Source organism: Schistocerca cancellata, chromosome 8, assembly GCF_023864275.1.
Source record: "Schistocerca cancellata isolate TAMUIC-IGC-003103 chromosome 8, iqSchCanc2.1, whole genome shotgun sequence".
In the NCBI taxonomy this organism is placed as follows: Eukaryota; Metazoa; Arthropoda; class Insecta; order Orthoptera; family Acrididae; genus Schistocerca; species Schistocerca cancellata.
Window position 1 is genome coordinate 478778450 of NC_064633.1, and position 26524 is coordinate 478804973.

The following is a 26524-nucleotide window of genomic DNA, read 5'->3' on the forward strand; positions in this document are numbered from 1 at the left end:
CACAACTGCTAAAGAATAAATGCACTGGTGTGCAAAACATATGGACAAAAGTAACTTTCATATGATATGTAATTACCAAGTAACATAGCTCTTTGAAACTTTGACCATACCTAGAAAGAGCTGCTACAGTGTAGTCCAGAAGGTAACAAACAAATACACAATAAGATGATCAAAAATGACACTTTAATTCAAAGACTACAATTACACTGAATTCACCACAATTTATGATGGTTCCCTGGACATTACAAAAGTTGGGACACGTTTCGGGGAGTGTGATCATAACAGATGGCAATGTGTTCCTGTTCAGACCGCAAGATTGGTAAGGAGTTCTTGCGATACAACGTTCAAGTCCTCCACCAGTGTGGTTGAGAACTGCTGGATGCTTGGTGCATGTGCGCATGCTGCAGTACATCTCTCCCATGCATCCAACATGTGTTTTATCGGGTTTAAGTTGGGGGACCGGACATGTCAGTCTGTTCTACTCAATTTCAGGTAATAAAAGTATTGACAATTATTGGTTAAAGTATCCAAATGTCTCAAAACTTGTTTAAGGTCCTCTTATATTGCCCCATAGCAACAAGGACATGGAGAGATGATGGTCTGTTGTGAAGTACATACACTATGTGATCAAAAGTATCAGGACACCTGGCTGAAAATGAGTCACAGGTTCTGGCGCCCTGCATCGGTAATGTTCGAATTCAATATGATGTTGGCTCACCCTTAGTCTTGATGACAGCTTCCACTCTCGCTGGCATATTTTCAATCAGATGCTGGAAGGTTTCTTGGGGAATGGCAGCCCATTCTTCATGGTGTGCTGCACTGAGGAGAGGTATTGATGTTGGTCGGTGAGGCCTGGCATGAAGTCGGCGTTCCAAAACATCCCAAAGGTGTTGTGTAGGATTCAGGTCAGGACTCTGTGCAGGCCAGTCTATTACAGGGATGTTGTTGTCATGTAACCACTCCGCAACAGGCCGTGCATTATGAACAGGTGCTCGATCATGTTGAAAGATACAATCGCCATCCCCGAATTACTCTTTAACAGTGGGAAGCAAAAAGGGCTTAAAATATCAATGTAGGCCTGTGCTGTTAAAGTGCCATGCAAAACAACAAAGGGTGGAAGCCCCCTCAGTGAAAAACACAACACCACCATAACAGCACCACCTCCAAATTTTACTCTTGAGACTACACACACTGACAGATGACATTCATCAGGCATTTGCCATACCCACACCCTGCCCAGATCATCACATCGTGTACCGTGATTTGTCACTCCACACGTTTTTCCACTGTTTAATCGTCCAATGTTTATGCTCCTTACGCCAAGTGAGGCATTGTATGGCATTTACCGGTGTGATGTGTGGCTTTGAGCAACCCCTTGACCATGAAATCCAAGTTTTCTCACCTCCTGCGTAACTGTCATAGTAGTTGCAGTGGATCCTGATGCAGTTTAGAATTCCTGTGTGATGGTCTGGATAGATGTCTGCATGTTACACATTACGACCTTCTTCAACTGTTGGCGGTCTGTCAGTCAACAGACGAGGTCAGGGTGTACACATTTGTGCTGTATGTGTCTCTTCACATTTCCACTTCACTATCACATCAGAAACAGAGGACCTAGGGATGTTTAGGAGTGGAAATCTCATGTACAGACGTATGACACAAGTGACACCCAATCAGCTGATCATATTCGAAGTCCGTAAGTTCTGCACAGTGCCCCATTCTGCTTTCTCACTATGTCTAATTATTACTGAGGTGGCTGATATGGAGTACCTGGCAGTAGGTGGCAGCACAATGGAACTAATATGAAAAACGTTTGTTTTTGGGGGTGTCCAGATACTTTTGATCACATGGTATATTACAAGAAGATAAGGCAAAAATGATCAGAAAATTTTTGAACAGTGTTTTAATTGTGATGGATGCCTTGGGACAATACCCGCATTTTTTTCCCCATTGACTCCTAGCACATTAGGTATGGACAGCAAGCACATGCAAATTATCCTGCTTTACAGAAGCTCTCCTGCGAACCTTGCAGAACGGGCACTCCTGAAAGAAAGGATATAGCGGAGACATGGCTTAGCCACAGCCTGGGGGATGTTCCCAGAAAACATTCTGGAAACATCCCCCAGGCTGTGGCTAAGTCATGTCTCCGCTATATCCTTTCTTTCAGGAGTGCCAGTTCTGCAAGGTTCGCAGGAGAGCTTCTGTAAAGTTTGGAAGGTAGGAGACGAAATACTGGCAGAAGTAAAGCTGTGAGTACCGGGCGTGAGTCATGCTTCGGTAGCTCAGATGGTAGAGCACTTGCCCGCGAAAGGCAAAGGTCCCGAGTTCGAGTCTCGGTCAGGCACACAGTTTTAATCTGCCAGGAAGTTTCAAAAGAATAGTTGCTACTCACCATATAGTGGAGATGCTGCATTGCAGAAAAGCATAACAAACAGACTGTCAGACAATTAGCTTTCGGCTAACGAGGCCTTTGTCCCATTAGGCAATATACATACACACCCACACTCTCTAAAACACAACACACACACACATGACCACATTCTCTAGCAGCTGAAGACAGACTTCTGTCTGATGTGTGTATGTTGTGTAATTTTTGACAAAGGCCTTGTTGACAGATAACTAATTGTGTGACAGCCTTTTTGCTGTGCCTTTTTGCGACTCAATATCTCTGCTATATGGTGAGTAGCAACTATCCTTTTCATTATTGCTGTATTCCATCCTGGATTTCACATTGTTTAGTATGATTACTTCATCTTTTGCTAAGGTTCCTAGGAAACAGTAATTCAGAAATATTTTGTTGATCTTTCTCCAGTGCTGATGTGTGGAAGGTCATTACTTGTAAAAATGTGAAGTAAATAGTGTTTGTGAATTACATTTAACAAGAGAGAATTACCTATACTAAATTACTAATGTACCTGCATATATTAATAAATTTGTATGAAGAAAAAAATGGCCACACCCCATTCCGGATCATAATAGAGAAATTTATTACGGTCGTAATTGACCTCCTTGGTAGGGAATTATCAAAACTGAACACAACTCATTTGTGCCACATATATTTATTGAAATAATTTGTCACCTTTTTAAAATATTGTATCACCTTTTTCAAGTGTTTGTCACCTTTTTCATCTTCTTCAAGTATCACCATGGCTCCTCACACTGTCGTAGTGTTTCCTAAATGCAAACTCTTCAACTATCATTATCATTATAGCCTTATTAAACTTACTTTGCATCTGAAAGTTGATGAAAGCAACATGGTGCCATCTGTTGCGGCACACCAACATCTAACACAGAGCACATGCCAGGCAGATTGCAACCATGCAGGACTTGTACACTTTACTGCAAGGTATGATTGGCCCAGTCAGATATCAGGCAATGCATGTGCTTAACTGTCAAGTGCAAACTAATCTTAATCACAGTATAGTAGCAATAAACATCTACATTGTGTTGGGTAAACTTCTCTATCTGTGCTAAGTTATTTATATGGTGGTAATTACACTGAGAAAATTTGATGACATAAAACCTCGACTTCACAGGTTTGTTTTTTATAATTCCATTTATATAATTATTGGTCACTTTTGTTATTGATAGGATTATTCAATAGTAGACACGTGCTTAGTTGGCTGGCGGCCCCAAAGTACTGATTACATGATGTCTGCTCTATTCAGATCACTTGATGTTGACTGTGGTCTGTTTCAGATTGCTGCCAACATCTGTGATCTGACAGTTGTGATAGTACAGCCATGTGGTGAAGCATTGTTGGTTTTACTGTATGTGTGTGAGTGACTTTGATTAATGATAGTATTTTTACTAATATTTAAATGCAATATTCGTACAAGACACCATCACAAAAGCTTGGTAAAATATTTAAATGCCAGTTTCCTTGTACTCACTGTGTTGTATTATTGTATGACAACATCATTAATTAATTTAATGTTCCTGTTTATGAATAAGTACCACATTTGAAGATGACAGTTTCTGTAATGTGCGTCCACAAATCCATGTTACTTCCATGTCACTTCCATGTCAGAAGTTATATCATAGCAGCTGATTGATACTAATCATGCATGCCTGTGAGTTGTCAGTACTGCAAGACAGATAGTAAAACATTCCCCCTCTCACATCCTTAAATCCATCCCCACAGTGTCCATGTTACTTACTACTCTGCTCCTGAGGTAAGTAGCCAGCTTTACTTAGCTCAAGGCCAAATTCACCGTAATCAATTAAAGTTAAGTACATCTTAAATTATTACTGTCTCTGATTATTTTTGTTTGTTACTGAGCAATACAACTACACTCAAAAAATAAAACACTTAACATTAGTTGGTGTTATTGGATTTGGCTGTCAGTTCCTAGGTGCATATTATCTATTATATATATATATATATATATATATATATATAAAGCAGGGTGTTTGTGTGCATGTCTGGGCTCTCCTCCCAAATCCCTTCATCGATGTCAATCAGATTTGGCATAGAAACAGCAGGTCTCAGGTATCAACACTGTGGGCATCGTGTGGGAGTAATAGCATCCTGCTTTATTGACTTGTATTGCAGGGGCTACACATGCCGATAAGCATGGCTGGGAACAGATTGAGATTAGTACAGGAGGAGATGGACAGAGTGAGGGGAGGAAGGGGAAATGCACGAGGCAGTTGGGAGGTGAAGAGGGGTGGTGGGCCGGTGAAAAAGGGAGAGGGAGAGGTGGAGATGGAAAGATGAGAGGAGGATATGGTCAAAGGGAGGGGGAGAAGGAAGGTGCGGTCAAAGTGAGAGGTGTAAAGCAAATGAGCAAAGAGAGAAGTAGGTGTAGATAGATAGAGGTGGGAGGTTGAGGAGGGAAGACAGAGGGAGGAAGAGGTGGACACAGAGAGGGGGAAGTAGGAGGTGTGTTCAGTATATGTGTTGAACACATACATGGGCAAAGCTGCAGGAAAAAGGCTAGTTATGAAATACAGCTGAGAATCATGGGACACATGAGTACCTGATTTTGGCTACATTTTGATGACCACTGGTATAAAACGTAAAAATATGTATATATTTGACTCGTACCTTAATGCTTCAGAATAATCATATAACATTGTTTCACATTTTTTTAAATTATTTCATCCCATGTCTTTCAATGACATGCAAAGACTTTCACAATATTTCTTGTATTTTATTAATGGTCCATTACATCATAGCATCTGTCTTATTTCAGATCCTAACCACAGTGTAGGTTCCGTCAGTACAGAGAAGAACAATGCAGAAGATGTATCTGCAGAGACTACAACGCATGTGGAATCTGAGGAGGAGGAAGAGTCTGAAATGGAAAGCCGGGATCGTTTTAAGTCTGAGAGAACCAATATTGTTCCCCTGAAGAGCTCAAAGACATTTGGAAATATCCCAGACACTTTAGGTAAATTTGCACTTATCACTTTCGTTTTTAAATTACTTTTTGCTGCTGTTGCATTTTTTATGTATTCATTTTCAGGAGAAAACTTAAAATAAATTATCCATTTTCACTGTACTACTCATGGTCTGGTTAATTAGCGTATGACAGGGAAAAGAGACGAGACAGATGTACAAAGTTCCCACCCATATATGTGCTCAATTTATTTTATGTGGTGCAAATCTTTTTAGTTGCAAAGGGCTGACCAAAGGGTTAGTAATAAAAAGGGATTCATGTTGAAATTAAATATTGGAAGGAAATTGAAGCAGTACAGCCTTGAATGAAATTATTATTGGAAAAAGCAGTTCCAGATCGAAGTCTGGCCAACTACAGTTATGTCCTTTGTTGTTTTCTCAGTTTGTCTTAATTTTTTTTTTACTAATTTTTGATAAATCATGTTTTTACTTTCTCAATTAAAAATCAGATATACTGTAAGCAGGTTTCATTACTAGTAACTCCTCTGTGGCATATTGACAATGGAAGCGATAAAAGTGACTATTGGGTTGCAGTGCTAGGACAGTGTAGCCACATCGGGTATTTAAATCTTGTTTCTGTGCGTGTCAGCTGCCAGTGCCTTATCAACTATATGCTAAGTGGTCACCATTATTCTTTCCACTAAATTTTGTATTATCATTAACAGTAGCTTATCTGTGAGATACTATGTTACTACTGTAGGTACCATTGTGCTGCTGCCCCATTTACTAACATCATCTGTGTAAAATGGTAGCAGTTGTCTGATACAATGTTCCAAGTGTTGTTCACATTAGTGACACATTAGCTATTGCATAGTATTTTCACCTTCTGCACTGGAAGCTCATGAACACACATGCCTCGTAGTACTTATCTACCTCATCCAAGTATTGCACAAGAGTCATAAGAAAATGAGATACAATAATGTAATAAGATTGATGAACACTATGTGTTTGCTGGAATTCTCAGCTTTACGAGAGATTCACCTATACTAATATTTGTTAGCTAAACCATTCTGCTCCTCCCATCTTGCCTTTAGCCACCCACTGAATAAACTACGATATAACATCAATTATCCATATCAGTTAACTGAATCATTGGTTATTCAAAACTATTGTAGTTGGTAAATTAAAACTTTCAGCTGCTTATACTGTGGCACTGCAGCAGTTTACTCTTCATAACAATCAATGTATGTAACAAACCTCATTCCATTAGAAGCAAGTGAGCTTTTGCTTCTGACAGATCATGCTGTTGTACTATTCGCTTTGGCAACCAAATACAAACACATCATTCTCAGTGCTTCTGGTAAACTTGGAATAATAGGCTAGTTTAAGAATGGTGGAAAGGATCAAACTTAGCTCAAGAATATTTAACTGTAAATTCAATAATATCTAATATAAAAAGGAACATTGATTTCATTGCAAAATTTGTGAGTATATTTGGCTGTAAAGATGGAAGCATGCTCTGAAAAATTATAAAATGGCAGTAAACGAACTGCAGTTTATCAATAGTTCACTCAAGTATTTAGCCAAGACCAACAGTTATTTGCTCTTTGATTTATTATAGAGCACTTGAAAAGTATAAGAAACTATATGGTTATATTAATTTTAAAATGACTTCTGGCTGTCAAATGTCCTTTAAAACTTGGGTGTGGAATTAGGTAATGGAACACCCAGGATGGAAAAGGTTTTCTGGGATTCAAGGAGTTGAACTTCTGAAAGAGCCCCTTTAATAATGTGACTATAAAGTGAACTAAAAATTGTTTAGAAAGCAAAAATGCAAAACTGATTTGTACTGGGAGAGAATGCTACCAATTTCCTTAGTTTCTATGAATGAAATATCAGGACCTGGTTGCAGGACAAGCAAATTAGATAAATAGTGTGGTACCCAGAAATGTTACCAGAATGCAAAGATTATCTTTCCTAAGAAGTCTAAGAATCTGTGGTGCCATAAATTTTTTTTAAAAGAATACTGTCTTCTGCTTGAAGCAGAAGTTTTCATGGATAGAGTGAACCAGTTTTGCAGAATGGTATGATACTGTATTTTTCTCTGTAGTCAAAAAGCATCAGCTTACAACTGGGAATTCTGGAAATGTTTTTTTGTTGGTTGATTATGCTCAAATCACTTTCCATTGGGAAGAGAGAATAAATGTTTGAGTTTTTTTAACCTCCATTCATTACCTCAGTCCCTCAACTGGTGGACCAGGGGTATGTGGGAAGTTAAAAATGTTATTACAGAAAGGCATTGCTACATATGGTTCTGATCAGGGAAGATTTTGAGAGAAAGCAAATGAACATTAAAATCAACTTGAGGGGTATTGTGTACATGACAGTAGAAGTTGGGCTGTTATCAATAACTTTACACTAGCTCTTTCCATCAGATGAGGCTATCACTCCATCTGAAGACCAACCAAACAGGCAATTTGTATCAGAACTGGCTGATCTGATTAAAAACTCTTTAATATTTGAAGAACATGACCAACAAAATGTGAATGTGCTGTTGACTATGCTGACTACTAAGAACTGATGGATGATGAAATCATTGTCAATAACATCAAGGGCCAAAATCCTTGTAACATCAAGGAAAAACCTTACTACAGTTGAATTAAATTTTACCATATTCTGTAGGATTACATGGAGTATAACAAGTGTACATGTAATGCAGAGCACATTGTAGTGACTACTACACAGTGAAACAACTCGTAAACAGTAACACTTCTTTATTGACACCAAAATTACAAGCACTAGCGAACATTTTTCCAAATAGAGTAAAAGAAACAATGTCCAGTACTAGAGCCTAGGTAATTGTAGCGCAGAGTACAAGAACATGATCATTGTGGTGCAGCTAGCGAAGTGAAGCTTGGAGCTCGGGCCACAGTCTAAGTAAGCTGCTGTAGTTCAGATGGGCACCAGTTGGTGTGCTGTGAGCTTTGGCAAGCGCATCTCGATCGCAGACTAACTACAAGAGAAGCAGGTGCTGGGTCTTAACGATCGATTCTAAAACAAACACCAAGGGCTAGCAGATGAGCCTTGAAGACATAGCGTGGTGAGGCGGTAGGTAGAAATGGTGCAGTACTGTTTGATCAGCCATATGTCAACTGCACATGCTCAGAGTGATGGCTGGACGAGTGGCAGTAGCCACTGCTGGAGGACTCCTGCCAAAGATGGAAATGTCTAGTAATGGAGTAACATGTGGGAGCTACAGCACACATTGCAAACAAAAAAGATTCAGTACTATTTTTATCCCAAGGGGCAACCATTTTGATTAGCATTATTTTGCTCAACATTTTTATTTATTCTTGACCGTGACTGTGTAGAGTTCTTGGACTTCTATGTACTGCAGTCTGGATTAATGCTTGGAAATAAATATGGAGAGTTTCCTCAAAGACGTAGCCTATACATGCTTCAGAAACATTATGTTTAATTCAAAAATGTAGGAAAAGACAGATAGGTACTTACTGTAAATAAGATACGTCAAGTTGCAGACAGGCACAATTAAAAGACACTTTCACAAAGCTTTCGGCTACAGCTTTCATCAGTAAAAGAGAGACACACACTATCCACACACACACACAACCGCCAGCTCCAGCATCTCGGGCTGGAATGTTTAACTTATCGTAATATAGGTATGTGACATTACAGTTCTCTCTAGATCTGACATAAGAGTGCAGATGTCAATATGACAGTTCAGTGTATCACAAGAGAATTAATACATTTTTAAACATTCACTTGTTTCTTCAATTGCTTACAGTGTTGACAACTGTAGCTCCTCAGTGGCTGATTTGCTACTCCGACGTAGGGCGATGATCCTTGCAGAGTGGATGAATGCCCCCTGCGGGTACTTCCTGTTTTTAAAATTAACATGATCATTGTCCCACCTTGAAGACATGCATCGTCCCTCAGGATGACTTTCCACATGCAAAATACATAGCAAAATCATACAGAAGTTGTGCTCTCCTATTATTAAATCATTATATTGTTTTATTTTTTTGTGAGCATCATTTGTGGGAAAGATAAACATAGTGTTACATATCACTCTACCCGTGTGATATGTAGTATCGCTTCATGCTTTCTAGCACCATTGTTTACAAAGAACAGTCAGTCAGTGGGGTATGTTTTGTATCTTGTTCTTACAGTATTAAATTCATCATGCTTTTCATTTACATTCTTTACTGGTTCTAAAAGTGTTCATATTTAGCTCACTGATGAATCTGACTTCTTTAATTGTTTATTTTGATTCTGATGATATGTCATCACTTCTGCAGAAGGTCAACTGTCTGTGATGATGATGATGATCATCATCATCAGTTATCTGCTATATTAGCAGGTCCTTTGCCTCTCCATTTTCTGTGATCCATTGCTTCCTTCTTAAGGCTGCTGTATGTTGTACCGTCCATCATGTCATCCAGTATCTGGAATCTCTTCCTTCCTCACTTCCTTTTCCCTTCTACATAACCTTCTAAAACTGTTTTTTATCAGTCCGTCATTCTTTCTTAATATATGCCCAATCCAATTTCTTTTTCTTCTCTTTATTACATCTAGTAACTGTCTTTTCTCTTCCACTCTTCCAGGACCTCACCATTTTTTCCTCTGTCCATCCAACTTATTCTTTCCATCTTCCTCCATGTCCAGATCTCAAAAGCCTCCAGCCTTTCTCTGTCTTTTTTCCTCATAGTCCATGTTTCAGCGCCATATAGAAGAACACTCCATACAAGACATTTTATGAGTCTCTTTTTGAGTTCTCTGTCCAGACCGCTGCAGAAGATTCTTCTTTTCTTATAAAACACCTCTTTTGCCATTGCTATCCTTGTTTTAATTTCTGTGGTGCACTTCCAGTCAGTGTCTATCCTGCTTCCAAGATACTTAAAATTTTGCACCTGTTCTAGTGTTTCTCCATTCAGCACAATTTTTATTTCCTTATTTCCTCCTATTGCCAATACTTTTGTTTTATTTGTGTTAATTTTCATTCCATATTTTTTTCCGTTAGTTGCAATGGTGTCTACCAAATCCTGTAATTCTTTTTCCCCTGTGGCTAGAAGGACCATGTCATCAGCAAATCTCAAGCACCCTACTCTTCTTCCTCCAATTTCTACTCCTTTGTCATCTAATGAGCATTGGTCAATCATATTTTCCAAGTACAGGTTGAAAAGAGTAGGTGATAAACAGCATCCTTGTCTTACTCCTTTCCCTAGTCTGATCCAGTTTGTACTTTCTCCTCTCACTTTAACTGAAACTTTTTGATTAAGGTATAATGAGTTTATAAGTCTTCTGGTTTTCCAGTCCACTCTCTTTTCCCTCATAATAGTCGCCAGCTTGTCCCAAACCACATTGTCAAATGCCTTTTCTAAATCGATGAAGCACATATATAGGTCTCTTCCTTTTTCAATAAACCTTTCTCCCAAGATTCGTAGGAGCCCTATTGCATCTCTGGTGCCCGTATTCCGTCTAAAGCCAAACTGCTCCTCGCCGAGATTCTCCTCTATTACTTTTTCAAGTCTTTTATTAATTATTTTTAACATCACTTTGGCTGCATTTATTGGTTCCTTGTTTTTTCGGTGTCAAAAAATCCTCAGGCCATTCACCACTGTCATATATTTTATTACATAACCCCAATATTTCTCTTATTCCATTGTGGTTCAAGCATTGTAGTATTTCTCCCGGTATTGTATCTGTACCTACTGCTTTGCCATTTTTCATTGCAGCAATGGCAGACTTTACTTCTTCGGTCCTTTCTCTTCATCACTTACACTGTTGTGTGATTAAGTTCCAGAGTTTCTGGTTTGCTATTTGTGTCATATAGCTCTTTTATATATTCTTCCCATCTCTGGAGGACATCGTCACGATCTTTGTACACTACCCCTTCGTCTTTACTCAAAATTTCCATAGTAGCACTTCCTGCTCTGTTTTGTTCCCATGTCATAGTCTTTACTCTGTTGTATAGTAAGTCATATCTTCCCTTCCTGTCCAGTTCTTCAATTTCATCACATTCCTCTTTTAGCCATTTTTTCCTAGCCTGCTCTGTTTCTCTTCGCAGTTCGTTATTTAACCTTCGGTATATCTTTCTTGCATCTTCAGTGTTCTTGTTTTTCAATTTTCTTCTCTCCTCCATCTTGGAAATTGTTTCTTGTGTGACCCATGGTTTTTTTGACCTTTTCCCTTTTACATATCCTATATTTTGCTGTCCTGCTTTAATGATTCCTTCTTTCAGCATATTCCAGTACTCGTTGGCATTATCAGGTGCTTCTTTGTCTCGTAATGTGTTTAGAAAGTCCCAAGACAGCATCTCTGTAATTTGTTCTTTGTTGGACCTTATCTTCTCTAGATCCCACTTCTTCAGCATTGTCGCCTGTTTCAGTTTTTTCATTCTTATTTCTATTTCTGCCATAAGTAAGTTGTGGTCACTATTAATATCTGCACCTGGTAATGTGTGCACCTTCTTGATTCCATTCCTGTATCTTTCTTCTACCAGTATAAAATCGATTTGGTTTCTGTATTTATCCCCTGGTGATTTCCAAGTGTAGAGCCTCCTCTTATGGTTCTTGAACCAAGTGTTTGCCACTATCAGCTGCCTTTCCCTGCAGAAGTCAATTAACCATTCACCTCTGTCATTTCTCTTTCCAAGACCATGACTGCCTACTATGTTTCCCTCTTTCCCTTCTCCCACAATGGGGTTCCAGTCTCCCATTACTATTTTGCAGCATTTTTTATTCTCGTCCATTATTCTCTCTATTACATTGTACGTGTCCTCTACAATTTGGTCATCATGTTCTGAAGTTGGCATATACACCTGGACAATCAGTAAATCTTTTTGTGCTCCTTTCAGCCTTACACCAATAACCTGGTCATTTGCATAGTCTACATATTCCTCACATTTAGCCAATTCCTTTGTCATAATCATTCCTACTCCATTAATTCCTTTTACTTCTCCTCCTGAGTAGTAGAATACATATTCATCTGACTGAAACTCTCCATGTCCATTCCATCTTACCTCAGAAACTCCTACGAGGTCCATATGATTCTTTTCCATCTCTCTTTTAAGGTTTTATAGTTTTCCTGCTTGTAGCAGAGTTCTGACATTCCAGGTACCAATTCTTGTTTTGATTTTTTGCCTCCTTTCAAGTCCACCCCCCCCACCCCCCACCCCCCACCCCGGAGATCCGAATGGGGGACTATTTTACCTCCGGACACTGAGAGGAAGCCATTTTTTGTGCATAAAATGGAGACTGCATTATGCAGGGAAGATAATCTGCGGTGGTATTCCGTTGCCTTCCGCAGTTCTGGAGGCCGCCCCTAACATGGGATACAGACGCCTTTTGCAGCCGCCCGCTCCGGGTCAGACGCTGCATGAGAAGCATAGGTTGGAAAATGAAAGACCCCTAGCCCTCGAAACCTAATAGCGTCAAGGTCGGAAAAGAACAAGAGCTGGCCGAGGGTGGCCAGATAGGAAAGATAAAAGTGAGGAGCCTGGCATAAGTAAGTGGAAGCAATGCCGGGACTCAGCTCGGGGCCCCGTGGTCGCCAGCCACGTATCACTAGGTGTGACTCCCTGAGGATCTGTGATGATAAGGTATTTCTATTTTAACTACATGTTACTTGTAATCACGTGTACTAATGTTGGTAATAATCTTATCGGTGTTTTGTGCTCATTAAAAATTGCAGAGTGCCATGGTCTGTGAGCACTAGTCATTTGACCAACCCAAAAATACCGAAATTTCTTGAATGCCCAGATGAATGCAAGTGCCTCGAGTTCTGTAACAGAGTAGTTTTTCCCTGAGCGCAAGACCCCTCTGCTGCCAAAGGAAATAGTCTCCTAAGAAGACGAGTCTTCCTAATCATCTGTTCGAAAGAGAACTGCACCTAAAGCAGACAAAGAACTGTCTGTCATGAGACAAAATTCTTTTGTTTGATCAGGATGTGACAGAAGGATTGCATTGATTAGAGCATTCTTTATCTTGTTAAATTCTTCTTGTGCCTCCTTGTCCCAATCCAATACACTGTTTTTCCCTGTCAAGGTGCAAAGACGAGGGATGACAAGTACACTCATGTTCACAAGCTGCTTATAGAAGTTGCAGAGACGTAAGTATGCTCTCAATTGCTAAGCAGCAGCATTGCACACTCAGCATTGTCAGCATTGCACACTCCGCTATCAATGCGATTTTCTCAGGGTCCTGTCGTATTCCATCAATGTACCCTAGGAACTTTATTACTTTCTGTCCAAATTGAGACTCCTCTAAATTCACAGTAAGACCTGCATTTTCGAAAACCTCCAGTCGTCTGTGAACACTTTATTATATTGTTCGCATAACTTTTGTGCGATGAGAATATCATCAACATAAAGTGATACCTGTGCCCATAAGTTGTCCAGCAAAATGCTGTTTAGCCCTCTAATAAATGTGGCTGAAGATACATTCAGCTCAAACGGAAGGTGCCAGAACTGGTAGCTATTACCGTAACAGTAAAAGGCTGTGTACTGTCTACAAGAATGATCTGAAATGATCAGCTAGAAGCTGGCATGGAAATCAATCAGTAACAAAACTTTCACACCATGGAAGCACCATAACAATTCATCCAGGCTCTCCATCCTGTCCAGCACTGATGCGATGACAGTGTTTATCTGTCTGGAATCCAAGACAAGGTGAACCATTTTATTTAGTTCATGCTCAACCTGCTCCTTATGTGCGTAGGGAATCGGATATGGGCAAACAAAGAACTTCTGATGTTCCTGTACCCTAAACTTGTAGGCAAATGCTTTAATTGCACCTTGTGCCTCAGAGAAAACCCGCTCGTGTCCCCCGCAAGATCTGAAACAATTCCATACCCACACCAGCAACATTCCAACTCAAATTAACCAATGAGGGTGGCATTTCTTTCGTGTTCCTTATTCGGGCAACTCGACCCGTTAATGCAGCGAACTAGGACCTCTTGAACCAGTCAAGCCTCGGATTGAACGCAAAAACTCAGGCAGCTGACTTCAGATTCATGATGCAATATGCATTCATTAAATATTAGGGTAAGTCAATTGTTAAAACTCAGGCAGCTGACTTCAGATTCATGATGCAAAATGCATTTATTAAATATTAGGGTAAGTCAATTATTATCCGGAATTTAGTTATATTTTTGTTTATTTTGTTAGTACTCTTGTTTTACGTTGATGACACATGCTCTGTTTATTTGTTGTTATATCTTTGCAATTTTCAAGCTGCTAGGTTAGTTTTGTTATCGCTACTGTGCTTTTAATCATGGCTTCTCCGCTGTCTATTTGCACCAAAGAAGAGCAATGTTCAGTGATCCATATTTTGTGATCGGAAGGCGTATTGGGCCGAAATTCATAGGAGACTTTCGATACAGTACGGAAATGGTGTTTTGCCACAGCGGAGTGTCTACGAATGGATTGAAAAATTCCAAAATGGTCGCAAGATGAAGGAATCGGACGACCACGTACCGCCACAAATGAAGAAACCATTGAGTGAAATTATTCTCTTAGGCACACGATTAGATATTGACAAAGTGGCACACTGTCTGCAAATTAGTCACAGTTCTGCCTACAAAATCATCCACAACAGGCTTGGGTTTCAAAGTTTGTGCAAGATGGGTCCCAAAACAATTCACACAGTTGCATAAACAAATGCACTTGGACATCTGCAAAAAACATTTGGATCGCTATGGTAATGAAGGGGACAACTTCTTAGACAGGATCATTACTGGTGACGAAACATGGATTCATAATTACAAGCCGGAGAGTAAACGGCAGAGCATGAAATGGAAACACCCAAATTCGCCATGCAAGAAAAAGTTCAAGACCCAACCATACGCAGGAAAACTGATGCTTACGGTATTTCGGGATGCACAAAGTCCAGTACTGGGACATTATGGGAAAATAGCACAACAGCAAACAGTGTACATTACAGTGAGATACTTTCTGCCAGGCTAAAGCGTGCAGTTCAAAGCAAACACTGAGGATTGCTGTCAAAAGGTGTTGTGTTGTTTCACGACAATGCCTGTCCGCATACTGCTGCAACACTCCAGAAACTCAAATTTGAAGTACTGAATCATCCTTCATACAGTCCCGATCTTGCCCATTCTGACTTGACTATCACTTGTTTGGTACGCTCAAACAGGCGTTAAGGGGCCGTCGATTTGCCTAGGATGAAGCAGTGAAAGAAGCAGTGCGTTCCTGGCTCGCATCTCAACCGAGAACCTTCATTTATGAGGGCATCAGGAAGCTTGTACAACAATGGACCAAGCGCGTTGAAACACAAGGAGATTATGTCGAAAAATGATGTTCTCCTAAGTTTCCTATTTGATTACAATAAAATTTTTTAACTACTTTGTGGATAATAATTGACTTACCCTTGTACAATATCCAGAAATTTACCATCAACCTGGACCATCATAGTTCCTCCACCCATGTCAGTCTCTGCATCGTAGGTATACTTAAAGTCTGCTCCCAATACAACAGAGACATTTAATAGGTGGGCAGTATAAAAATTAAACTCAAACTCTTTCCCCTGACAGGTAAAAGTTAGTTGAGTCTGCCTGTGTATTTCAATGCTCTTCCTGTGTATCGCTCCCCTTACTTTTGTTTCCCTGAACCAAAAAATAGACCAAGCATCGTCTTCCTCACATTTCTGAAATGCCACCTTGCTTATAATTGAGACGGGGGTTACCAGTGTCAATAATGCACTCAAGTCGCACTTCCCCAGTTGCATTTGTAACTACCGGGCTGATTGCCATAACCTTCACACAGGAGACTTTCTGCAAAAGTTCCTCACTAATGCCACCCTTTTGTACAATACATGCTCATGTGGCCTTGCCATAGTCTGCTCCAGAGCCTCATCCTTCACTTTTGCTAACATTCATTGCTGATTGTGACTGCTCTGCTGGTTGTGTCTGGGGTTTGCTGGCTTGATCTGAACTCCTGGAGGAGGCCCTGTGACACCATTGTTAGCATGTCTTTCAAGACGAGATTGGTTGCAGGTCTCATGGCTAGTATGTTCATTTTGATGCCTGTGATTTTCGTGACTGCCGTTATTTTCTTGGTTCTCATAATGCTGTCTTTTACCATAATTACCATAATTTTGTTGGTTAACATAATTTCGTTGATTAGCGTAATAATACCTATGTTCCATGTTGTTGTTATGCCAGTTCTGATAAGGCTGATGTGTTTCATTCTCATATTGGTCTTGCCCCCCTATGCAGTCCCATCTCCTGTTTCCGCCACTGCTGCGACTATGGTTACGACGCATCTGTCTATGCAAATATGATCCTCTATACTGTGCGCCATCGCCTGTATCGTACTGCAGTTCATGTAGCATGGTTCTAAATCCCTCTATTTCATCTTTAGATCTTCCTGCAATAATCATACGGCTCAAGTTCATTGGTAACTCTATAATGAAAATGCAGAATTAGTTCTGCTGGTCCATAAGTATCGTACAAGAACTGATTTTTGTGTAGTATATCTTCGAATAACTGAGCCAGGCTTTAAAAGCCTGATTGATGAAAGTCGCCTCACATCGGTAAGCCAATAGAAAAATCTGTTGGAACTCCTTGACTGAATTTCAATCGCATGGCACCACCCTCATGCATATAGCTGGCTCTCTCTCGAGTTACCCACACATGCATTCAAACTTGTACGAATCCAGCCAGACAGGAGGAAGGGAAAATTAGAACTGTTGTAACCAAGCTCTGGGATGAATCCCATTTGGAGAGTTTGTGAAGTTCACCTGCTTTATTTCTTCATTGATAGTCTTCAGTGTTGACGTACTGCGTTGTTATACTAACTGAAAAATGAGGGGTGGAAGTTCAACACTGATTACTGTAAATGATGTAGCTGACAATTGCACAGTTGTGTTTCACAGTTCTTTACTTTCACCACACACACACACACACACACACACACACACACACACACACACACACCTCCTTCAATATTACACAGTTAAAAAGGCCAGTTAACTGTTGGCAATTTTGATAAGCCTCATTAATAGGTTGCAGGCAAACATCAGCATACTGCTACAGCAGTTTACTATTGAATATCTGTGAACAGCAAAAATCGAAATACACAGTTCACAGTTCGTGCAGAATAATACAGTACATATTGAACAGACACTGTTATTGTTTATTTCACAGTTACCGGTAAGTTAGGGCATTGTTGTTGTTCTGACCAGTATGAGTTCCTCATCTGAAACTCAGCCATAGACTGACTGTCTCAGGGCCAAATATTGGGCCTGTATATATCCTCACAATAATAGATACTGAAACTACACATTGTTTGATGTTTAATTTACAGACATTACAATTAAAACATAACTCATTCAATTAACTGAATACATTTAAAATGCCTTCTATCCAACAGTTTCTTCTACCACAAAGGTTAGGTCGAATTATTTGTTTAAATAATGAAACTAACAGATATAATTACGCAAACAATGCTTTTGACAAACCTGGTAATTATTTTGGAATTAATTAAGGGCTGGCTTTGCTAATATGTTTTCGAATAGAGCCAAATAAATATTTAAAGAATCCTAGTGGTGGTTCTTCCAAAGGTTTATAATTAGTACAGAATTTATATTTGTTTATAAGTCAACAACAGAATTTAAGTTATGAAGCACCCTATAACAAAAGATATTAACTAGGAATAGTCAAAATAAATTAGGAAATTGAGTACTAAGCACAAGATTAGATTTGGTACTATATTTCTTAAGACTGAGGGCCAACCTTTATCTTTTATGAAAATGCAGATTATGCTCATTTATGTTAATGGTAATTAGTCAGAAATGAAAAAATGAATTTAAGGAGCCAGATGGCAAAACAAGAGAGGAAGTAAACACTTCGAAATTTCTCACTGAGAGGAAGTGTTTAAAATCAAATCCACGCATTTCCTCTCATGGGTATTGCTCGCGACCACTCCCATTTCTCTTTCTTCTGCTCTATCCTCATCCAAAACAGCACTGTGTCCAGAGTCTCGATCTGTATTTTCCTGTCTGTGTTTACAGACTAGTTCACCAGCCTCTCTGTTGTATCGGTCACACAGGATATGGTGGCCAAGGATTCCAAAGAGTTGGGCTAGGTCTTTCATTTGTTGAGAAGTGGAAGCTGACAAACGTTTGCCACCTTTCAGCTGGTCAGTGATTGCAAAATTGACGCACATGCCATGAAGTCTTTCTCAAATGATTTTACAGAAACTATTTGGTGACAAAATTTCACTTTTGCTTTACTTGTAGCTTTACATGTCAGGTTCGTTATGATGGGCCTGTCATTTCATTAATGGTCATATTTATTGTGATATTTATGTGGGAAGTAAGACTGCCCAAAATTCGAGTAAGTTTGGAATGAAAAATAGGGGTTGCTATGATTTTGTCTCTGTTGCATATTACATAATATGTTGCTGTATATGAAATTTAGCTACCATATTGAATTTTTCTTTAGACTTTGTTGGAGGTCTCTATCTGTCACGAATCTCAAGAAAATTGATCAGATGTAGCACACTCATTTGCGATTGCACCATGCCACCAATAAAGCCAGAGTGAAAAATCCACAACATTCCTCATGGTTCATAAACTGTTAGAGATATCATAGTGAGATTTTGGCAAATGTTAGCACACAAAGAGGAGACTATTTTGCTGTGTTATTATGCAAAACTTCATTATCTACTGTGTTATTCCACTAACTACTAACATTTCTATAAAAGAATATAATTTGTTAGGGCTGGTGAAATGACAAATGCTATGGGCTTTGGAACAACATAAGTTTATTTTGCACAGAGGATGTGCCTTTTCATAAGATGCTGGCCTTACTTTTCCTCAGTTCTTCACGTAATAAACTTATTAAACCACTGTTTCAGAATTCTCTCGCAGTTGCATCTGCACAACTTGCTAGTGAGGTGAGACTGTGTAAACTCCACTAAGTTTTGGCAAAAGAAGCAAATTTTAACATGGCAGCAAGAGAAATGTGTAGGTTTTACTCAAAATTCCCCATTCGTGACTCTTTTTTGAAAGTTACAAATGGCTATCAAACCAGATGAAAATAAATCGCTGCATTTTCGGCGGAATTCTTTTTAGGTACTAACGAAAGAAGAGGTGACAGTTCTTTTTGATTGGTCACCATAGAAGTGTGGGCATGGAGGGGCCCCACTTAATATTTCCCAAAAATGAGAGTATATGCTTCATTTTAGAACCTCCTCTCCAGCACTTGGCTTTTCCCCTACAGTACTCTGAGTGGCCCCCCACCACTGCCGCTCTCCCCACTCTTCCCCAGCCGACTGCGCATCAAGTATCCACGGCATTTTGTATGCACTATACCTAAAGTTCTCTAAATGCACTACTCACTCAACACAATTCTGTCATAATGTCCTTATGTTCTATATTTGCTTCCCACTGACCCCATTGAGTTTTCAGTGGTGGTGATCTCCTCCCTGCCGTCTCAGCTACACTGATCGGTACATTCTTGTCACAATTGTTGCTAATGAAAAAGTCTCCTAACTTTCTGACCATGCTTGCAACCTGGGCTTCCTATACCTTGATCGCTTTACTATTAGTGGCCACCCGGCCATAATGTGCTGCGGTACCTGTGCCGCTGGCCTTTCCACAAGTGTTTGCAGCTCCGCATGTTTGTGCATACACAACTCAGCTAGTGCACGGAAATCCCGTGTAAGACACTCTTTCTGCAGCTTAAGTTGTTCACTAGCATGCAGCTATACCTCTTCCAGAGTGCAAATATGCTGGTCAAAAATTTGGATCTGCTCGTTACATTTCGCAACTATATTGTTTTTCATCTTTACTGCAAGATCCGCCAGCTTCTGATCCATGTCCTCAGACATTTTCTCAGATAATTTTTTATTACTTTCATCTACCGCCTTACAATTCTCCTTGGATAATTTTTTATTACTTTCTTCAAATGCCATACAGTTCTCCTTGGATAAAATTCTTATTAGCTCTTTCATGTCAAATTGATAATTTACTGCAGGGTTGTTTGGGGACTCACCTGTACTTCACTATTATTACTTAAGTTCGGTCTTGCACTTTCCGACACGAAAGTGGATGGCGTCTGTCTGCTTTCAAAACTTATGTACGTGGTATTGTTGCTAACATTTTCAGTTGAAAATTGATCATTGTCCTGCACTATTATCAGAAAGGTACAGAATCCCTCCTGCTATACTCCCCATTTGCTTGACCTCTGCGACTGAATGATTACTCTGTTCCATCATGACAACGGTTTCATGCCTATTATCACTTTTGGATTGCGTATGAGTCTTCATAAGCAAAACCCACTTCTGCAAAATGCCACTTTCAAAAATCTACAGCCATAGAAATCTAAAACATAACAGAAGTCTGCTTTTCTAAACAGGCAGTCAGAATATAAGCTTCACACACAGTCTAAATACAAGTAACACAAAAAACCTGACACGTGGGATCAACACACACACACTATAAAACAGGAGAGTGTATATACATATATACACAATATAGAACAATGCAACTCCGAGTGGAGGACAATGGTGTAAAATCACAAGAAGAAATAATCTTGGAACAACGTGTAAGTTGTTTAAGTGCTAAAGGAAAAAAAAATTCAGTTAATACACCCTACCTACTGACTCTTCCTCTACAGCTCCAGTTACGTTCGTATGCAGGGTCACCGTGTAAATGGTTATTAATGGGTGAATGGTTATCCGGAAAGTGATTTGCAAACAGAAACTGAGGAAGTCAGTCAATGTGGAACTCTATAGTCTACGGTAAGTTTTGTGTGCTGCAAAATTTTGCTGGATCGCCGCCCAGTTTAATTAAAATTGGGAAAATTTAATATAAGAAATGAATTAATCACTGAATTGCTAAGCATAACTAATGTTTTAACATTAATAAACAGATCCAAAGGAATGTATGGAATGAGCATATGGGAACAATTTAAGTACAAATGTTAAATCAATTAAGCCAGAGCAAGCAGGAGCTTAAGCCTCAACAAAAAAAAAAGTAAGACAATCATACTAAAGTCTACAAATATAAGGCCTGCCTTTTGTGCTTAAGGAACACCAGGTGGGATGGATTAAAAATAATCTTACAAAATGGGGTTGGTTTGTGTGAGAAACAGTCATGACAGTTTATCATAGCTTATTAAAATGAAACATCATATTAAGAATTTGCAAAGTAATGCTAAACTATGATGTGTTGTTGCGTGCTATGTAATTAACTCACTTGTGCTATTATTATATTGAATGCCAAGGTACATTACGGTGATAAATGTAAAAGAAATTTAGGCGCAAATGGGAAAAGTTCGCACAATCATACTAGATTCACACACACAAGAATAGAGATAAAAACAATTTTACCCATCACAGTAAGTCAAAAGCTCAGAGGTCATCCCTATTGCTATGATTGAATTATTGTGAGTACGAATACTATGGAACACTTTCTGACTAAGTAATTTATTTGTGTCACCTTGCCCATGAAACTGAGCTACGCTGCCATGAAACACTTGCAAATGATGTTGAATATTCATTAACAAAGCAAAATTACTAAGACTCGTGAAAACTTCAGGAACACAAATGTAAACCATATAGACACAAACAGCAATAAAATGTCATGCATAATTAAGAATAAAACATATCCAAGGTGGTCCTGAAATTAAACATGGTGAATGAAGCTACCCAGTCTTAAAACTGAAATGAAATGAAAAGTAGAAGAAATAAGACACATACACATGAGAAAAGTTCACACATACATTCCAGCTAAAAGAAAAGTCAGACAGTTTAATTTTAAACCTGCGTTGGAGTAACAAACTTCCCACGCCATGTGTTCTGGTTACGCAGAGCAAGGATCGGAAGAACTTACTAAATACAGAAAATATGCTCCTGACGACACTCTGAAAAATGTAAGAATTCAACTACTGAACTTGAAAATGAACTAGCAGATCAAATGTGTACTCTAGTTACAACAGCTACACACCATCACACATGAACACACTCACCAGCACCAAGTCGCTCTGAAGAGTACCATCTTCACTCACCAAAGGTCCAGCCCCAAGTGACGAGAGCACACACTCCCTGCAACAAACTTCACCCAGATAGCCAGAAGAGACCAGAGGGGGTCCGTTCTGCCTCCAACTTAACTACTGTCGAATGTCTACCGAAAGGGTGTAGATCTCTTTGCCTTCATACAGATGTTAAATGGAGAAAGGAAATTTGGGTGCACAAAATGTGGGTAAGGGACATAGGATTAGATACTTATTGATACTGTAATGTAATTGTGTACCACTGACTGTGGACAAACACAAAGCATCAAACTAAATTATTAATAATTGAGCATAACAGCACAAAATAGTTAAATAGTGTAAATAGTGTAAAACGAATCTAACAGTGACATTTCAGTATAAACGTCACCACCTTTATGTTCGAATCTACAGAAGTAATTGGATGTGGTACAGTGTTTTATTGTCAGTTTACTAATTTGACTTTCAGTTAGTCCATATTCACTGTTGCCCAGTATGTTTGGCCAGATTTCACTTATGAGTATTCCTGTTTATAGTTCCTTTTTACCAATGTTTTGAATATTCTGATGTAGTGCCCTTATGTAATTTTTGTTTAGCTGACTTACTACATGTTGCAGACTGTATTCTGAAAAAACATTATATAGCTTCTCATTTTTGAATGGTGCTTGTATTTGACTGCTTCATCTAGATCGTCTGATTTTTCATCTCAATCAGGCCATATAGGTTTAAGCCTATTTGTTTCTAAGAACAGTGCTTTAAAAGAACAATCCATTGAAGAAGCTTTCCACATCCTTGATCTGGTTATCAAGAGGTTAGAATGAGAAGAAAAATGTGATACTGTCCAATTACTGTCCTTAAGGGGAGTTGGAACGCCCTATCCCGACAATGTTAAATTTAGTGACTTAGCTTCCTTGTATTTCAGGAATCACTGTAACCATTGACATGAAATTTTTACAGGCCATTAAACTGTATGCTGAACTACAATAATTGCATTTCAGCCATTGCTTTTAGAAATAATTTTTTTTTAATTACATGGTTAAAATTTTGTATACCTTTTTGTATGTTATCCTAAATAATTTTAATTATACATAACATTATGTTATTGTGTTAGTTCAGTGGACTCAGGACATCTATGTCATTTTACTCCCTGAAAATTTGAATAGTCTACACGAAGTGGTTTCTGAGATTTAGGGAAAAATGTAACAGAAAATGTAAATTTTCAGGAACGGCTTCTAAAGCTTCAAAAGACTGTAACTCACTTAATATATGCTTAATTTTTTATTTTTAGTCACTCAGAAGCACCCTGCACCATACTGTATTTCATCCTCTTGATTGTTTTCCAAGTTTTTTCTCCTTTTCTTCTTTCTGGACTCCTTATGGCCAATTGTACTCCCTACTCTGCTTTATCAATGCAAACCTTGTCCATCCATTCAACCTCTCTGATGCAGTTTGCTCCAGGATTAACTCCCATATGCAGTAGCACTTCCACCCTACCAATGTTGCTATCATTAAAAGTAATAACAGCATCACTGACACCCCCCCCCCCCCCCCCACACACACACACACACACACACACACACTCTCTTTAGTGTCTTCATTCGAACAAAAACATTTTTTGGTAAGCAAGTCCATCTAACAACTCATTGGGATTTTGAGTTTGACCATGCAGACACTTCTTCAGTAATTCAGGATTTGCCAGGTCTCTGTAAATAGGTTTTGTGATATCCATGACTGCTGCTGGGATGGAATGTTACAGCTATATGAACTGTTTGAGTACTGGGCATTGTGGTAATTGTGCCATGAATCAGGTCCAGGAGGGCAAAGGTGGTGTACTGGTTTTTCATCCATTGACAGTCTGTGGAAGAAGGTAGCCCATACTGCCTGCTTCATTTTCAACAAATCCTTAGTAATATTTCTAATGGCCATCCCATAATACTGCTGTAGTTCATCAATTATTTTGTCTGTCAACCTGCCTTTATGGTTTTACCATCTGAAAGTTTTTTGTCTCTTAAACTTTGTTTCAACTTCCTCAACTTGGTGCCCATGCTCTTCTGGACATGACCAACACATTCCAGTTTTGTGATAATCTTCTCACCATAAGGCTGAGTGACTACTACACTGTTATATGCTTTTGAGTCTCCATTACCAAAGAACTTAGTGTGACACAATCCTGTTTTGTTCACAGATCGACTAAAAATTTCAATAACTGCAGAGGCCTCCATACCACCACTTGCTCCTTCATAATTTCTGTCACAGATACACCCTTCTTCATTTCCTGATTTATGATGTTTCGTTAAAATCTGGAAATCTATTACCTTTCCAGTATCCACATTGGTCACCATAGTAACAGAATTCTTAGAACTGTAGCTGTGCTTCTGCCAAGTGCGATCAAAAGCTACTGGTATGTTGGTCATACCATCATTTATTTCAACAGCTTCATTTGGAGCACCCTTCATTGCCTCACATGCTACAGATTCCACAGCAGCTCCAATAAATCCTGCATACTTGTCGATTTTACAAGGTGGGCATGGCATATTCATCATGGCACACATTGTTTCTGCTGCAGTGTGTCCTTAGCCAATAGCTCTCAATCCATAAAACCACCTAACATTTACTTCAAAATAATTATCTTTACACTTATCAGAATTTCAAAATGAATGAGTATATTTACAACTGGCACAATTAATGATAAGTTTCCTAGCTAGTCCATTTGATACATCACTGTCTTCATGTAAACTAACTGGCCCTCCACATATTTTACACACCTGCATTCACCTAACACTTTTGTTAGGCTGTGTAAAATCTATCAGAATATAACCTAACCTACCATTTACATCACTTTTGTTTTGAGAAAACTGTGTATCACAGTGTTTTATTTTAATCTTTGAAACACTAATGGGTGTTTCTCTAGATACTGATGAGTTTGCCTGTATTTCATTGTCTGTAACTTCACACGCCATATGTTGAACACAATGTTTCCCTTTATTCGAAAATCTATTACCATGAAACCCACGTTTCTTATAAACACTTCGTTTTGGCTTCATACTTTACTCTTTGTGAGATTTACCAATCTATTCATCACTTTTCCTCAGAAAAACATTAGCACGTCAACATACAATGCATGTTTATACTATGAAACTATATGATACTGTTTTTGACAGTGCTACCAATACAAACACACAATTTAACCTTTATAACACAGCAATCCACAGCCTTCTATTTAAAAATTAATGATTTTATTCGATGTTGAAGTAATGCATGTAAAAATTTTAACATCTTCAACCGTTGTAGATTATATTATAAAAAAAAAAAAAACTTCTCATGTGAGTTTATGTGTTACATCTATCATTTTATTCAGAAAATTGCAAATTTTATAATGCGATAAGAATCGAAAAATGTGAAAAAAAAATTTCTGTATTAACTTCCCTTAAGATGTTTTTGCTCTGAAGCAAAAGAAAATTTTGTACTTCCTTTTCAGATATATAATCAAAAGTATACATAGTTTTATGTTGAATATTGCTGTTTGATGCTATGTCATGTACTACAGTCAATTATTTGAAAAATTATGTAACCAAACAATATCCATGTCTAGTTTATTTTTCGTGTATTTATTTAGTTTTTGAAGAGCTTAAGTGGAACCCCTCTTTTGCAGTTTTGATTTTGAAGGGTCTTCAAAAACTGGTGTGTACAATGGTGGATAATTACTTTTTAAGCGTGTACTTTATAAAACATTAGTGAGTCATTTTATTAATTGTATTGGCTCTGAATTCAAAGACCTTAATTTTATATAAGTTTGTTATTTCACAAACTCATTGATAGTTTCTATTTTTGTATCAGATGTTTCAGAACTGTAGTTCTTATAAAAACAAAGATGATGCAACTTACCAAACGAAAGCGCTGGCATGTTGATAGACACACAAACATACACACAAATGTGTGCTTGTGTCTGTGTATGTGCAGATGGATATATGTGTGTGTGTGTGTGTGTGTGTGTGTGTGTGTGTGTGTGTGTGTGTGTGCGTGCGAGTGTATACCTGTCCTTTTTTCCTCCTAAGGTAAGTCTTTCCGCTCCCGGGATTGGAATGACTCCTTACCCTCTCCCTTAAAACCCACATCCTTTCGTCTTTCCCTCTCCTTCCCTCTTTC

General features: G+C 38.8%; 1 protein-coding gene across 2 annotated transcripts in view; it reads left to right on the top strand.

The window, feature by feature from the left end:
* LOC126095214 (RNA-binding protein 33-like) overlaps positions 1–26524 on the top strand; it is a 225247-nt gene that overhangs the window by 50433 nt on the left and 148290 nt on the right. For both annotated transcript variants that reach the window (XM_049909950.1, XM_049909951.1), the window contains exon 5: positions 5199–5396. In XM_049909950.1, coding sequence (XP_049765907.1) covers positions 5199–5396 — 198 coding nt within the window. The remainder of the gene's footprint in view (positions 1–5198; positions 5397–26524) is intronic.